Source organism: Bolinopsis microptera, chromosome 4 (genome assembly GCF_026151205.1).
Source record: "Bolinopsis microptera isolate Bmic1 chromosome 4, MBARI_Bmic_1.0, whole genome shotgun sequence".
NCBI classification, from domain to species: domain Eukaryota; kingdom Metazoa; phylum Ctenophora; class Tentaculata; order Lobata; family Bolinopsidae; genus Bolinopsis; species Bolinopsis microptera.
In genome coordinates this window covers 4,948,378-4,962,062 of record NC_087075.1, presented here as the reverse complement: position 1 = coordinate 4,962,062, position 13,685 = coordinate 4,948,378, and the positions used below count along the sequence as shown (strand labels likewise).

Here is a 13,685-nt window from a genome sequence, read left to right as displayed (position 1 = left end):
TGCATTTCAGATATGTGCATGGAAAGGGCCGATTTAGTGTAACAACTTGGTTTAAAAGCTGCCCTGTGGCTTTTGATTTGTGTGCTCAAAGTCAACCAGGTTTGGCCGAAATAGAAGCCACTATCGCACAGTTTACATTGGGCTACATAAATCACGTTTTCATTACTACAGTTAAGCCGCATGTCAATTCTGATAATCTGTTTGTTTACTGTCAAAGTACCATTTGCTGTTCCACTAGTTAGCTTGCATGTAAGACAGCGAGGTCTATTGCAAGCTTGTGATGTTATGTCTGCCGTATTGATGGAGTTGGGTGCTGAGTCAGCAGGTGTTGTCGCAAATCTCCGCCTCTTGAACATTTCATCTGCGATGTTGTTGTCCCTTCTGTGAGCTATTGTTATGGATACCTGCTTACCAATGATATGCTCAATAGTTTGTTTGTAATAAAGAGAAACATAACGATTATCTTTGGTTTCATCCTTATGTGGCAAAGTAGCGATTTATAATCTTAATTCCACTGAGAAGTTTAATTAGGTCTTAAAATAGGATAATGTTTTGATACATTTAAAAAAATTATGTATTAGATAAATAATTAATGTTTGTGGGGAAATATTTATTGTATATTTTTCCACATAGTACGATGACATTTTGTAGACATGTGTGATGATGTGATGTCATACATTTTACTTAACTTAACTTAACTTAACTTTATCTTTTATCGACTAGATATGTGTAATATATCACAATGGAAGCTGAGATGACTTACGATTAACCCAGCAGTGTGCCTTGTCGCACACGTTGAAAAGGGTAGTTAAACATAGTACTATACTTTATATAATTTTAACGTCAAAATTTACAAATAAAACTCTGAAATGGTAGCAACATGTTCGAATATCTCTAAAAAGGTAGAGGAACCAATTATAAAACACTATAAGGAAGGTAAAGGACAGGTTTGTTTCGGTTACAAGCACCATCATCATCAGCGGGGCACTCCACCACATTGAGACTCTTGCTGATACACAAGCTGACCTGCCAGAGAAGCTGTCTGTATATCCCCTTGTTATCTTTAGCAAACCTGGAGTTGTTAGTTAGATTAATTATCCCTATTATCAACCATTCTCATGTAATTTGCCCTAATTTATATTAATACCAGATATATTTCATACGATTTAATAGCTTTGTGAAGGACCAAGACTAGGAGAAATATCGATTTAAAGCATACCTGCACCAGTACCCAACCTTGCTTACACCAAAAGCAGTCTTGAGTGCTCTATCGAAATCAGACACACGGTATGCTTTAGCAGTTGAAGGGACTATTCCACCATTTCTTAGGGCACGATCCATATCATACTTCTGGTGAAGGTTGAGGGCTCCTTTAAAGTAGTCCGCTGGGGGTTGTTTTATTGGGTTAATAATTGGGCAAATAACCTTTAATACCTCATGTTGTGTATTCAATACTTTTGACATTTGGGTCATTGAGTCTCAAGGTTTAATTCTAATTGATGCATTTTCCTGAGTTACCCTAGTACAATGTCTAAAGATGTTGTAATTATTGTACACAGAACAAAACTTTGCAAAACCCACCAGCAGTTCTGAACTTGTCAGTACAACAAGTTCCGTGCTTGCAGTATTCGTGCCTCCAGAAACCATAGTTTTGTCTTGAGTAGGAGGTGGGCCACTCACGGTTCATCTCTCTTTCAAGGTGAGAGATTTCTGAGGATCGGAGCCTGTACAGGTGTAGAGTGAGGAGATTATTGAACTCAATAGAAATTTGATTGGATTGTCATTTCATCGTACAATTATTCAAGCAGGAAAAAATGCTTGGAAAATACTTACACACAGTGATTCTGGCAGTCTTCTGGCCAATCATATTCATTGTATGATGGCCACAGTCCGTGTATTGTCCATTCACTGACATATGAAGGCATGTTCCTACAAGACTTCTTGGCTTTGTAGCACATGTTTGGGGTCCATTGTCTCACCAAATTGAAGTAATTGTAAGATTCACCAACAGCCTGGGGTGCATTGTAAAATCAGTGTAATGTTTGGATTCTTGATAGTTGATTACATATTACTATACCGCCAATTCGATATTATATTATGTAAATTTAATATAAATAATAATAATATTAAATGCGAATATATATTCTAAATAACTGATTAATATAAATAACTGCTAAGTAAAACCCACCAAAAATCCAAAAAGGACAAGAAGAGAGAGCTTTCCTATCATAGTTGAAACAAAAAATGTACAACGCAACTAAAATGTGGCGAAAGAACAGACTTAAATACCCACTCTACGCAGTGAAGTATGAGGGTGGAAATCGCTATTTATTGAAACTAAGAGCACAGGTGCTGTGAAGAGTGAATCTAGTTCAAATTAGCACTGTTATAACTTCGTTATTGCCCATGGCTATTTATTTTTATCTTTAGAGGTGCTGCAGGGTCTTAAAACCTAGTTTATTCACATGGGGCTGGTGCCATAGGACAGAAGATCAAGAGGGTTGTAAATAAAGGAAACAGTGTTAAATTAATAAGAATATAATATAGGTGGAAAAGAGTGGAAATATACATGAGCCTTGAATTTAAAGTAAGTTGCGACTGGTAACAGGTGGGATGAAGATGGGAGTGAGGCTACTTTAAAGATAAACAATGGCTGTCAGTTTAGAACCCTCAGTTAAGGGAACCAGATGGTGGCAGGGACATTGTGATGAAGCCATTTGACAAATCTCTCAGAATCACAGGCAGCTGGAATCACGAACAGTCAACACTGGTCCTGGATCTATCATTCTTTTGACAAAGAGAAGTTTAGTTATTAAGTGTTAACTCATTTTACGGCAAATTGTTCAATATTTACTGGTTAGCAGCTGCATTTTCCTCCCTATTCCAGTGGACATGATCTTTTAAGCTCTGTACTAGGAGTCAGGACCCTCAGTATAATAAGAGCCTGGAATTGAGGTCACACAAAGTTAAAAGACCGTGAAAATGTGTACTTATTAAGGCAACTAATAATTTTTCAGTTTTACAGATTTACGACGTATCAGAATTTAGAATTACCTAATATAATAGTTTATGTTCAGGCTTTGGCGAATAAATTAGTTTAATATAAAAATAAGAAAGATTATGTTTATACCATCTAACTACAATTTCATTCTTTATAAATACTGTTGGTATCCTTTAGATTGCTACCTATCATCTTATAAACATTAAACATACTTTGTAGCCAACTAGGATGCCTATTTTTGGTGGATCTACATTCGAGAGATTACTCAGTAAGTAAAAGTGTTTTTACAACCTTTCAAAATTATTGTTATCAAACAGGATCGTAGACACAAAATTGATTAATAAATTAATACCTTAATGTGGTAATCTGTACCGATCCAAATTATACATTTTTGAAATACAAAGTGAGTTGTCAGTGTGTTGTTTTATCACTGATAAAGGTATTTTGCAGGTAAAGCAACAGATGAGCAGGTCACGGAGCCAGATTGGATGGGCATGCTGGCTATGTGCGACCTTGTTAGGCAGCAAGAGGTACGTAAACTTACATTCCACATTTCACTTGACATTTCACTTTACATTTCGCATTTCACTTCACATTTCACTTTACATTTCGCATTTCACTTTACGTTTCATATTTCACTTTACATTAAGCACCAAATTTCACATTTCACTCCGCATTTCGCTTTACGTTTCATATTTCACCTAACATTTCGCACCACATTTCACTTCACATTTCATATTTCACTTCATGTTACATTTCACTTTATGTTACATTTCACAGTCTTCTCACGCAACAACGAGTTCAAAGTGGCCTGGCTCAAGCAACAAAAAGGGGACTGTAAACAAAATTATTCTTTTCAAAATCTTTCTTTCTTTAGTAAATTGTATTAATATTAAATCTAGAAAGTAAAATCTAAGTTAATTAAATAAAAACAAGTCTAAGTATCGTGAAATTTCATTCTTGGTTAATATTATTATCATGGAGTGGGGCGAGAAATGGCGTTATGATATTAATATTACCTTGACAGTTACTCTTGAAGCTTTTAAAGATTTCAAATTTGTATTCCTTGTATTCCTTGAATTCCATTCCACTTCACTTTCATTTCACATCCAAATTTAACTTCAAAAATTCCAACTGTCATGTCAGCTCAGATCATGGAAATTACATGACTCCATTAAGTAATAAGTGAGCTGTATACTAACGAAGTATCTCTTATTCTAAAACTGATGTAATTACCATGGAAATAGACTTCATCTTCACTTCTACCATCACCCCCAGATCTCAACAAGCTCGGCCCTATCAGCAATACGCAAGCTCCTGTTTCACAGGAACTCCCAAGTTGTAATGAACTCTCTGCTAGTACTGGAATGCCTGGTTAAGAACTGTGGACAGCCAATGCACGAGCAAGTCACCCAGTATGAGTTTCTAGAGGAACTGAAAGAGCTTGTCAGGGTGAGTGTGTTTATTTTAATAAAGCATTTTATTCTTGCAATCTTGAATCTGATTTGGTGCAGTGGTGATTTGAGCAGTATGTACCATTGATTATAGACTACTTTGGAAGATAGATGAAAAATCAGCCCGAGCATAACCTTATGTACATTGCACAAGACCGCTTTGAAAAATGCTACCTCAAGTTTATCAAGTGATTCAGTGATTGGGTCCTTTTCCTTACATTCTAAAACATTATACATAGGTTATTAAGATTTAAGACGGGATTGGACGCTATTTCCTATTCTTTGAAGCCTGCAATCTTGCAATTGATATATATAATCTGTAATCGCATTGAGGCTAGAAAGTACCAATAATTCTTTTTCTTCGGTTTATGCTGGGCCTTTCATCAGTTCATGGTATAGTAATATCTCCTACCTCCAAATTCGAAAAGCATTGAAATTGTATTCATTTAATTCTATTATTTCTAAACTTAAGCTATCCTCAGGATCTCAAGTCTTGTGTATTCAATAAAGTAATGCCCACTCTTGTAAATTTCTTATAAATTTTCTTTCTCCAAGCATGAAATTACTGTCAAAATTTAAGTAAACACTAATACTAAGTCACTCTTGAATCGTCCAAGATACGCATTCAAAAGCAACAAGATGCACTATTTCAGACCGGTTATGCCACAGTGCGAACTAAAGTGCTGTCCCTGGTGGCTTCCTGGAATGAAGTCTTTAAAGGAGAATACCGTTACAACTCTGTGAAGGAGGCGTTTGATGCGCTGAAGGTAGAAGGTTTCCAGTTCCCTGAGTTGAACAACTCTGAAGATATCTTTGATGCTGCCAGGGTACGTTGAATTTGAACTTAATTTCTTAAAATGTAAAGGTTAATTTCAAATTTACCGCAAGATTTACTTTGCTTTGAATTTTCTTGTTTCAATTTATCAGAACCGATAAATGTTCTTAGCTATTTTTTGGGCATTTCCATTTGCATTTTCCCATCTTACAAGATTCCCGTTTACTTATTAAAACCCTGATTAATGTGAGTTCTCTCGATTGAAACTCAATTTTGAGGTGAGTCAATAAAAAAGAGGGACCTGCAACCAATTTTCTGAGACTAGAGGGTCGCACTGCAAAATTTAGGATTTTGTGTGTCCTTAAGTGCAAAAAAAAACGATTAGCTACGTTGATTTTGAAAGTGTCCTGCATGTGGTTAAAAAATATGCTGTTTAGCATTCAGCAGCATTATAGTCATGTATAATAGACCCCAAGTTTTAGAGCTGGTACCTACCGTGCTTATCTCAGTTCTAGTTGGATCATCTTCAGGACTATCTTCAGGAGAACCTAGGGTGAGGAAGGACAGATCAACTATTCACTGTTATAAAAGTTGTGACTGCATGGCATGCCGCATGGGTCTCTGGCGATGATTACAACTTTAAGGATCAACTTTAAGCGATCTAATTCAAATTATAATTTGTGTTCAAACCTGGTTGGTGGTTTTGTTACATTTTTCCCACTCTTTACTTCTGGGTAGTAAGGGGAAAAGTGGTCGATTTAAGGGTTCCGTTGGATTTGAATGTTCACAAGGATTTCTCAACGGAATATGGTAGTTAGGACCCCTACGAACATAATTAGACTTGTTGCCAATTTTGTATCTCAACGGAAACACCACTTTTACCACTTTTTACCACCTTTGTACCACTTTTCTGGTTTGCCAAATATCTTTAGTTGTGAACGTCGTAGAAGGCTGAAAATTAACCTAGAATGTTTATCTTATCAAGGAGTAAAACTTTTGTATCAAAAATTTTTACATTGGACAATCAGCTAATTGGATAATTACCAATTAGTTAATCACCAAAAAAAGTGAAAATTTTTTATTGGCTCAAAATGATTGAAATCGTTTGAAACACGGAGAAATGTAGTTTTTAGAAAAACTTCAAAAATTTTTCACTTAAAATTTTTTTTCGAGACTTGAAAAAAAAGTTTGAAAATTTGAAAATATTTTTTTCCGCCAAAAGTGATCGAATTGCATGAAACGTGGAAAAATGCCTTGCAGAAAAATTTCGAAGATTTTTAGATTGAGGAATACTAAAATCATCAATATTTGAAGTTGGAGTTCAGTAAATCTCGACATATTTTAGTAATTAGGAATAGCTTAGCGGAAAGGGCTGGACCTGAAAAAGGTTAACCACACAATATTAGAGTTTCGTAACTAATTACAATACAGCTTTATCAAATTCCACATAAAGAAACAGCACAAAAGGACCATTTAAGATCGAACCGATTTTACCTGCTGTACTATCATTTTATTGATTTCAATGATCAAAACCTCTGTCAATCTTGCCAATCTATACCGGGTATCTGAATGTACCGGACCTCTTATTTACCTCTATAATTAGACCCAGTTGTGCAAGAAATGCGATTTCTCACAGGGGTTTCTTTAAACTGTGCACTTTTTATCACTCTCGCAACTCGCAAGAGGCCTGATGGAAGCTGGGTGGTGCTAAAATGGAGGTAGCAGAACGTACTACATGATGAAAACAGGAAAACTAAGGCTGGTTGAGACCTAAAAAGATGTGAATCTGTCCTGATAGATCCAGTGAAGAGCGAGTAGCGAAGAGTTTGATCACTAACCTAAAGCTCTAAAGAAGAAGAGGGCTAAAGAGACTCACTTTGATCAATAAATCCGGTACGGCAAGGTCTGTAGCCTTGATAAGAAGATACCATGAAGTAATTCATGCAGAAAAGTCGATTTATATAAAGGGTTTCGTTGGATCTAAAAAGAGTGGGTCAGTCTCTCTGTTTTCATAAGATTCTGATGAAATGCTGTTAAGCTCAGGACGGTGATCTTAATAGGTCGGATAGCTGTATCTGGTTGCTTCCAGCCCACCCTTGTCGCTTGAAAATAAGTTCTCACCCCACCTCTTCCAAAAATACAGTTACCAGAGCAGGAAACTCTTCTTCCTCCTCTTCTTTCAACACAAACACAATCAGGTTCCAGCTACTCTCCTCCTCTGCAGCCACAATCTTATCTCCTTCTTCGGAGTTTTACTGTTGCAGACTGTATCACTTGCACTGTTCTTTTGCAGTACTCCTGCACTGTAGCTCTGTGTCCCTGACTACACCGTGGTTTACACTGCCCCTAAACTGCAATCTTAAGTAACTTTAGTTCCGGCACTCTTTGGCCATTAAAATAACCAACTCCAATGAAACCCCGTGTATCTACGTTCTGCTACATCCATGCTAGCACCACCCAGCTACCACCAGTTTACTCTAAATCTAGCTATTTCTAGCAACTTTTCAATGCTATCTCCAGCTCTATCCCGACCCTGGCAATGACATATGGGGGTTATTCGAGGTATATGGCATAGCAAACGAAGCGGCATGCGCATTCACAATACAAAAAAGCCACAATGGATGATAGAAGGTATATTTACACTCGCTTCCTATACCCCCCCCCCCCCCCCCCCCTATAATACCAGGCCTCTTGCGAGTTGCGAGAGTGACAAAAAGTGCACAGTTTAAAGAAACCCCTGTGAGAAATCGCATTTCTTGCACAACTGGGTCTAATTATAGAGGTAAATAAGAGGTCCGGTACATTCAGATACCCGGTATAGATTGGCAAGATTGACAGAGGTTTTGATCATTGAAATCAATAAAATGATAGTACAGCAGGTAAAATCGGTTCGATCTTAAATGGTCCTTTTGTGCTGTTTCTTTATGTGGAATTTGATAAAGCTGTATTTTAATTAGTTATGAAACTCTAATATTGTGTGGTTAACCTTTTTCAGGTCCAGCCCTTTCCGCTAAGCTATTCCTAATTACTAAAATATGTCGAGATTTACTGAACTCCAACTTCAAATATTGATGATTTTAGTATTCCTCAATCTAAAAATCTTCGAAATTTTTCTGCAAGGCATTTTTCCACGTTTCATGCAATTCGATCACTTTTGGCGGAAAAAAATATTTTCAAATTTTCAAACTTTTTTTTCAAGTCTCGAAAAAAAATTTTAAGTGAAAAATTTTTGAAGTTTTTCTAAAAACTACATTTCTCCGTGTTTCAAACGATTTCAATCATTTTAAGCCAATAAAAAATTTTCACTTTTTTTGGTGATTAACTAATTGGTAATTATCCAATTAGCTGATTGTCCGATGTAAAAACTTTTGATACAAAAGTTTTACTCCTTGATAAGATAAACATTCTAGGTTAATTTGCAGCCTTCTATGATGTTCACAACTAAAGATATTTGGCAAACCAGAAAGGTGGTACAAAGGTGGTAAAAAGTGGTAAAAGTGGTGTTTCCGTTGAGATACAAAATTGGCAACAAGTCTAATTATGTTCGTAGGGGTCCTAACTACCATATTCCGTTGAGAAATCCTTGTGAACATTCGAATCCAACGGAATGCCACTTTTCCCCTTACTAGGGCCCCCAGATTGAAATCTGTAACATTTTAAGAAAAACTGAAACTACTGACAAAAACTAGACCCTTTGACTGAGGGCACCCTTGAATCAGAATTTTTGTAACATATTCAGGTCCTGAGATATAGCAGTTAAGTTGGGGGCCCTGGATATTGAATTTTGTAACACATTTCTATGTTACACTTTTTCAATGAGTTTTTGGAGAAGCTTCTTAATAGTTTTTCAAGTTCAGACCAGTTTTTCTAGGTCACAAAGGGTTCCATCAACCATATTCTTGACCAAATTTTGTACTTGGGCCCAAAACATTGAATTCTGTAACATATTTATGTTTTCACTGCCAAGGTCATATCTGGAATATTCAATATATTCTTATATTGGTAACATGGTTTTTAGATTCTCATACAAAATTCTGAAGCAATCCTTATTCATACAATTTGATAAAATGGCTGCGGAACTTGAATTATGTAACATTAGAAAGTAAGTGTATAGAGTATGTACCCTAGTGTGAGGGGTGTTAGGCAAGCTATATTATAGTTTTTGAAGTTCAGACCAGTTTGCCTAGGTCATAAAGGGTTCCATCAACCATATCATTGACCATATTTTGTACTTGGGCCCAAAAAATTGAATTTTGTAACGTTTTAATGTTCCGGTCAAGCATTTTGTACACCAAAATTGTAAAATTTTGTATTGTTACAAATTTTAATATATAGGGCCCAATTTCTATTTTCTATACAATTTGATATATAAATTAAACGTTTTTAAATATTCAACCTTTAATCTAATTAGCTATATTCATTTGATTAAATTTACCGCGTTCTGTCGTAAATTTAAATTACATTACATTTAAATTGTTACAAAATTCAATAATTTGGTCCCAATTATCAATTTTTAAATTTGTTAAGTTGTTTCATGTCTTTATTTAAATGCATCAACCAACTTAAAACCAATACTAAATCAAACAACTCTGTATAACATACTCATTTGTAACCATGTTACGTTATTCAAAGAAATGGGCCTTTTATTGATTATGAACCATATACCAAGATTGTGGTAATGCCTTTATACAAGAATTGCTGCACTAATAACCTGGTTTTGGAGTTAAATACATATTCTACACTAGCTGTGGTTGTAACAAACTATAAAGATATCATGAAAACAAGATGTTACAAAATGTCCATTTTGGGCCTTTTTATGAACTCAAAAGTGGGCCTTTTTTTATTCCACAGCTAAGCAAATACCTAAAGTACATTTTTGTGAAGCAAGAATCTTTAGAATTTAATAATTGGCTGAGCCATTGAAAAGTGTAACCAAATGTTACATTTTTCAATATAACTGGGCCATTTTACAATATTATTCATAGCCGATGACCTGAGACTATTTTTTATGACAATTATAATCGTCTCTGAAAGTTTCAAGACCATCGAGTAATTATTAATGGAGTTATTGTAAAAATGAGAAAATCGCCCATTTTGGCAGTGTAACAAAACCACCAACCAGGTTTGAACATGTCCTACTATAGCGTTGGTTTAGAAAGGAGGTTAGGAAAAGAAGTAACTTTTTCTTACCGTTTAAACAAAACTCCTTCGTTTCAGCATCGTCCAGACCTATGTAATCCTCATCGTCGTCAGGCATAATCGTGATAGCATCTATACCGTCTATTTGCACCTTCACCTGGGTTCATTTATAATTTAGAAAAGTTGGCAACTTGGATAGATGCGTGCTCAGATCTGCTTAGTTATAAATAAATCGCTTAAAAATGTATGGCGTCATTTGCATTATTTACACATCTTGCTTTACAAAACCTTAGCAAGTAATAGTCCATCACTTCCTCCAGTCCTCAACGACACACATCTATACTCCCCTATGTCAACATAACTCTCAAAAACACACAAAACATCTTGGTTGTTAACATAGAAGTCTGCTTCACATAGCATTTCATCTGTCTCTCCGCTTGTTCCTTTTATTTTAACATACTGAGAATTTCTAGTTCGTGCGTACCGGTGATCTCCAATGGAGTAAGTTATACCGTACTGAACCACTGAAATAAAGTTGATGAGGAAAAATAACATAATTAAAATTACCTTTATTATTCTGTAATTTGTTTCAAGATGTAGCATCTTTTACTTTAATAGTTTAATACAGTCAAACCAGATCTGGGACTTACAGCCCCAGATCTGGTTTGCTGATGGAGGAGAATGGGGAAAAGAAAAGAGGGAAATGAAGGGTAGTTGAATGCTTACCTTCTAAGCAGAATTCCATAGTTTCACCATCGTCCAGACCTATGTAATCTTCATCGTGTTGAGGCATAATCGTGTCAGCCTCTATACCGTCTATTTGCACCTTCACCTGAGTTGATTGAGGAACATTTAACAAACTACCCGTTGTATCACTGAATATGTTTCTGAAAACCCCCTCCTGACATAACTAGGATTACGATTTGATATTATTTGACTGACAGAAAATGATCAAACTTGGGCAGATGTGGATGTGTACTGACCATGAGACCGTAAGCTCACGTTTTTACAAGCTAGCTAATAAAATCATCTAACACTTGGTTGTTTACATTACCTTAGCAAGTAATAGTCCATCACTTCCTCCAGTCCTCAACGACACACATATATACTCCCCTATGTCAACATAACTCTCAAAAACACACAAAACATCTTGGTTGTTAACATAGAAGTTTTCCTGACATAGCATTTCATCTGTCTCTCCGTTAGTTCCTTTTATTTTAACATACTGAGAATTTCTAGTTCGTGCGTACCGGTGATCTCCAATGAAGTAAGTTATTCCGTACCGAACCACTGAAATAAATTTGATAGCATACTGAAAAATACTACACCTAACACCTTTAAAACGGAGGTTTCAGTCAGCAAATACTTCTGGTCTTTGCAGCGAGTCTGAATTCGAAAGGACCACATCTTATTAACACTAAAAGCTTGCAGTTGGAGATTAGATAATCAGTCCTCACGATCTCCTCTAAAATAAAGTAAATGATGAAGTATATCATGCTAATGTGGCCAATGAGTAGATAAATACACAAGCAAATTACAAATTACAGATTACATGATAATATTAATATTACAAATACAAATTACAAATTACAAATTACATATCACACGTACCTGTATCCGAAGCAGCATGAATCGGTTTAACCGTTATAACGACAGTTATAAAAACGAACACTACAAATTTATACGACATCTCGAAACTTGGGTCACGAAGAATTGATTTCCTCCAAGTAACCTGGCCTTAAAAATATGATACGTTTTCAATTACAGTCGATATAAATTTGATTACAAAGATATCCCGTACATACCTTAATATATTGTGAAGTTGCAAGACATTTATTTATTATTATTACATCAAGATGGCAGGGCCTACTCTCATGCTCTCTATAGATGATGATTAACTCTGAAAAACTGGGGACAACTGGGGAATGATCCCAGAACCTCGACATATCGCGTGCCTTGCTCTACCTGTTTTTCAGAGTTAATCATCATCTATAGACAGCATGAGAGTAGGCCCTGCCATCACGATGTAATAATAATAAATAAATGTTTCGCAGCTTGGCAATTGATCGGTGTAGTTGGTGTTGTACACACTGCATTGAAAATAATATCACGTTGTACGTGTAAATAGTGTGGATATATCCGAATATATAATCTACAAACTGAGTTGCAAGACAGTTGAACTCGACAGAAAATAAGACGTTTACTAATTAGTATAGTATCATGAGTAGTACAGTATTTAGTTGTTTTAGCTTACATTTCTTCTTGTCGTATATTTTTTTTTGTTTTGAATTTTTTGCAATTACATTTTTTGGGTCATATTTCGTAAATTTTATTTCTCCGTTTTTGTTTTAATGTTATTTTAAATTTCTTTCCGTCGTTAACTTTTACACATGTTTAACAAATTTATCACAGAACTGAAGAAGACGTAGTTACGTGGAATGATTATTTCTATTCAATAAAGTTTCTAGCCTAAAGTCTGCTGCTTCAATTTGTTCGCAAGTTAAGAGTGTAAAGAGAAATTCTCCAAGAGAAATCAAGTTCAAATGCGACTCATAAATATAGCCCCCTTGAACTATTTATCCAACAGAAAATAAACAAACATAAAAGTCATGAGAAAATGGAATTCGTGCAAATTGTACACCGTATGTGTAATGTGATTTATTGGGTCAGGAATATCGAAGAGAACATTTAACTTCCTGTACGTGATCTAGATTCTGTATTTGATTTAGATCACCAATTAGATCTGATCTATTGGGTCAGGAAATTCGAAAAAAATATAGGAAAGGAATGTGTCGTCGACCCCTTAGATTACGGGCGTTATTTTTGTGGGTCAACTGCAAAATTTAATGTCACAAACAAATCAAGTCAATTCTCCACCCCCGGTTAATCGGATTTCTAATTGTCCTAATCGCTTAATTACGTTAAAATAGGTCTTTAATTACCACCACAATACCAGGCACCAGAGTGGGAGGATGGTAGAATGTGTCACCTCTGCCGACAGCTCTTTACTATCACCAAGCGCAAACATCACTGCAGGAACTGTGGTCAGATATTCTGCGCGGAGTGTACTGCTGAGCGCTTGCCTCTACCTCACTTTGGCATCGAGAAAGAGGTTACAATGATACATTTTAGATAAAAACGTTTTATTAGATTACTATACCTTTAGTCTTCCAAAAAATGCTGTAAGAGTTTAAAGTTGCTATATAGGGGGGGGGGGGGGGGGGGGGGCCAACGCCCCAAAAGGCCCCACACATATCGAAAATCCGAAAAGGGCCCTAGAAATCGGGGCCTTTTGGGGCCTTTTGGGGCCTTTTGA

General features: G+C 35.9%; 2 protein-coding genes across 2 annotated transcripts; one reads left to right on the top strand and one right to left on the bottom strand.

Annotated features, from left to right (window-relative positions):
- Window positions 1-870: 870 nt before the first annotated feature.
- On the bottom strand, window positions 871-2,272 carry LOC134814294 (ribonuclease Oy-like). The gene is made up of 5 exons (XM_063822388.1): window positions 2,189-2,272; window positions 1,834-2,012; window positions 1,582-1,724; window positions 1,220-1,385; window positions 871-1,072 (listed from the first exon to the last, which is right to left on the bottom strand). Exons 1-5 carry the CDS (start codon window positions 2,228-2,230, stop codon window positions 916-918), a joined length of 687 nt encoding a protein of 228 aa, XP_063678458.1. The 5' UTR covers window positions 2,231-2,272; the 3' UTR covers window positions 871-915.
- A 957-nt stretch (window positions 2,273-3,229) lies between these two features.
- Window positions 3,230-5,291, top strand: LOC134814387 (hepatocyte growth factor-regulated tyrosine kinase substrate-like). The gene is made up of 4 exons (XM_063822486.1): window positions 3,230-3,269; window positions 3,452-3,531; window positions 4,280-4,453; window positions 5,109-5,291. Exons 1-4 carry the CDS (start codon window positions 3,230-3,232, stop codon window positions 5,289-5,291), a joined length of 477 nt encoding a protein of 158 aa, XP_063678556.1.
- Window positions 5,292-13,685: the final 8,394 nt, after the last annotated feature.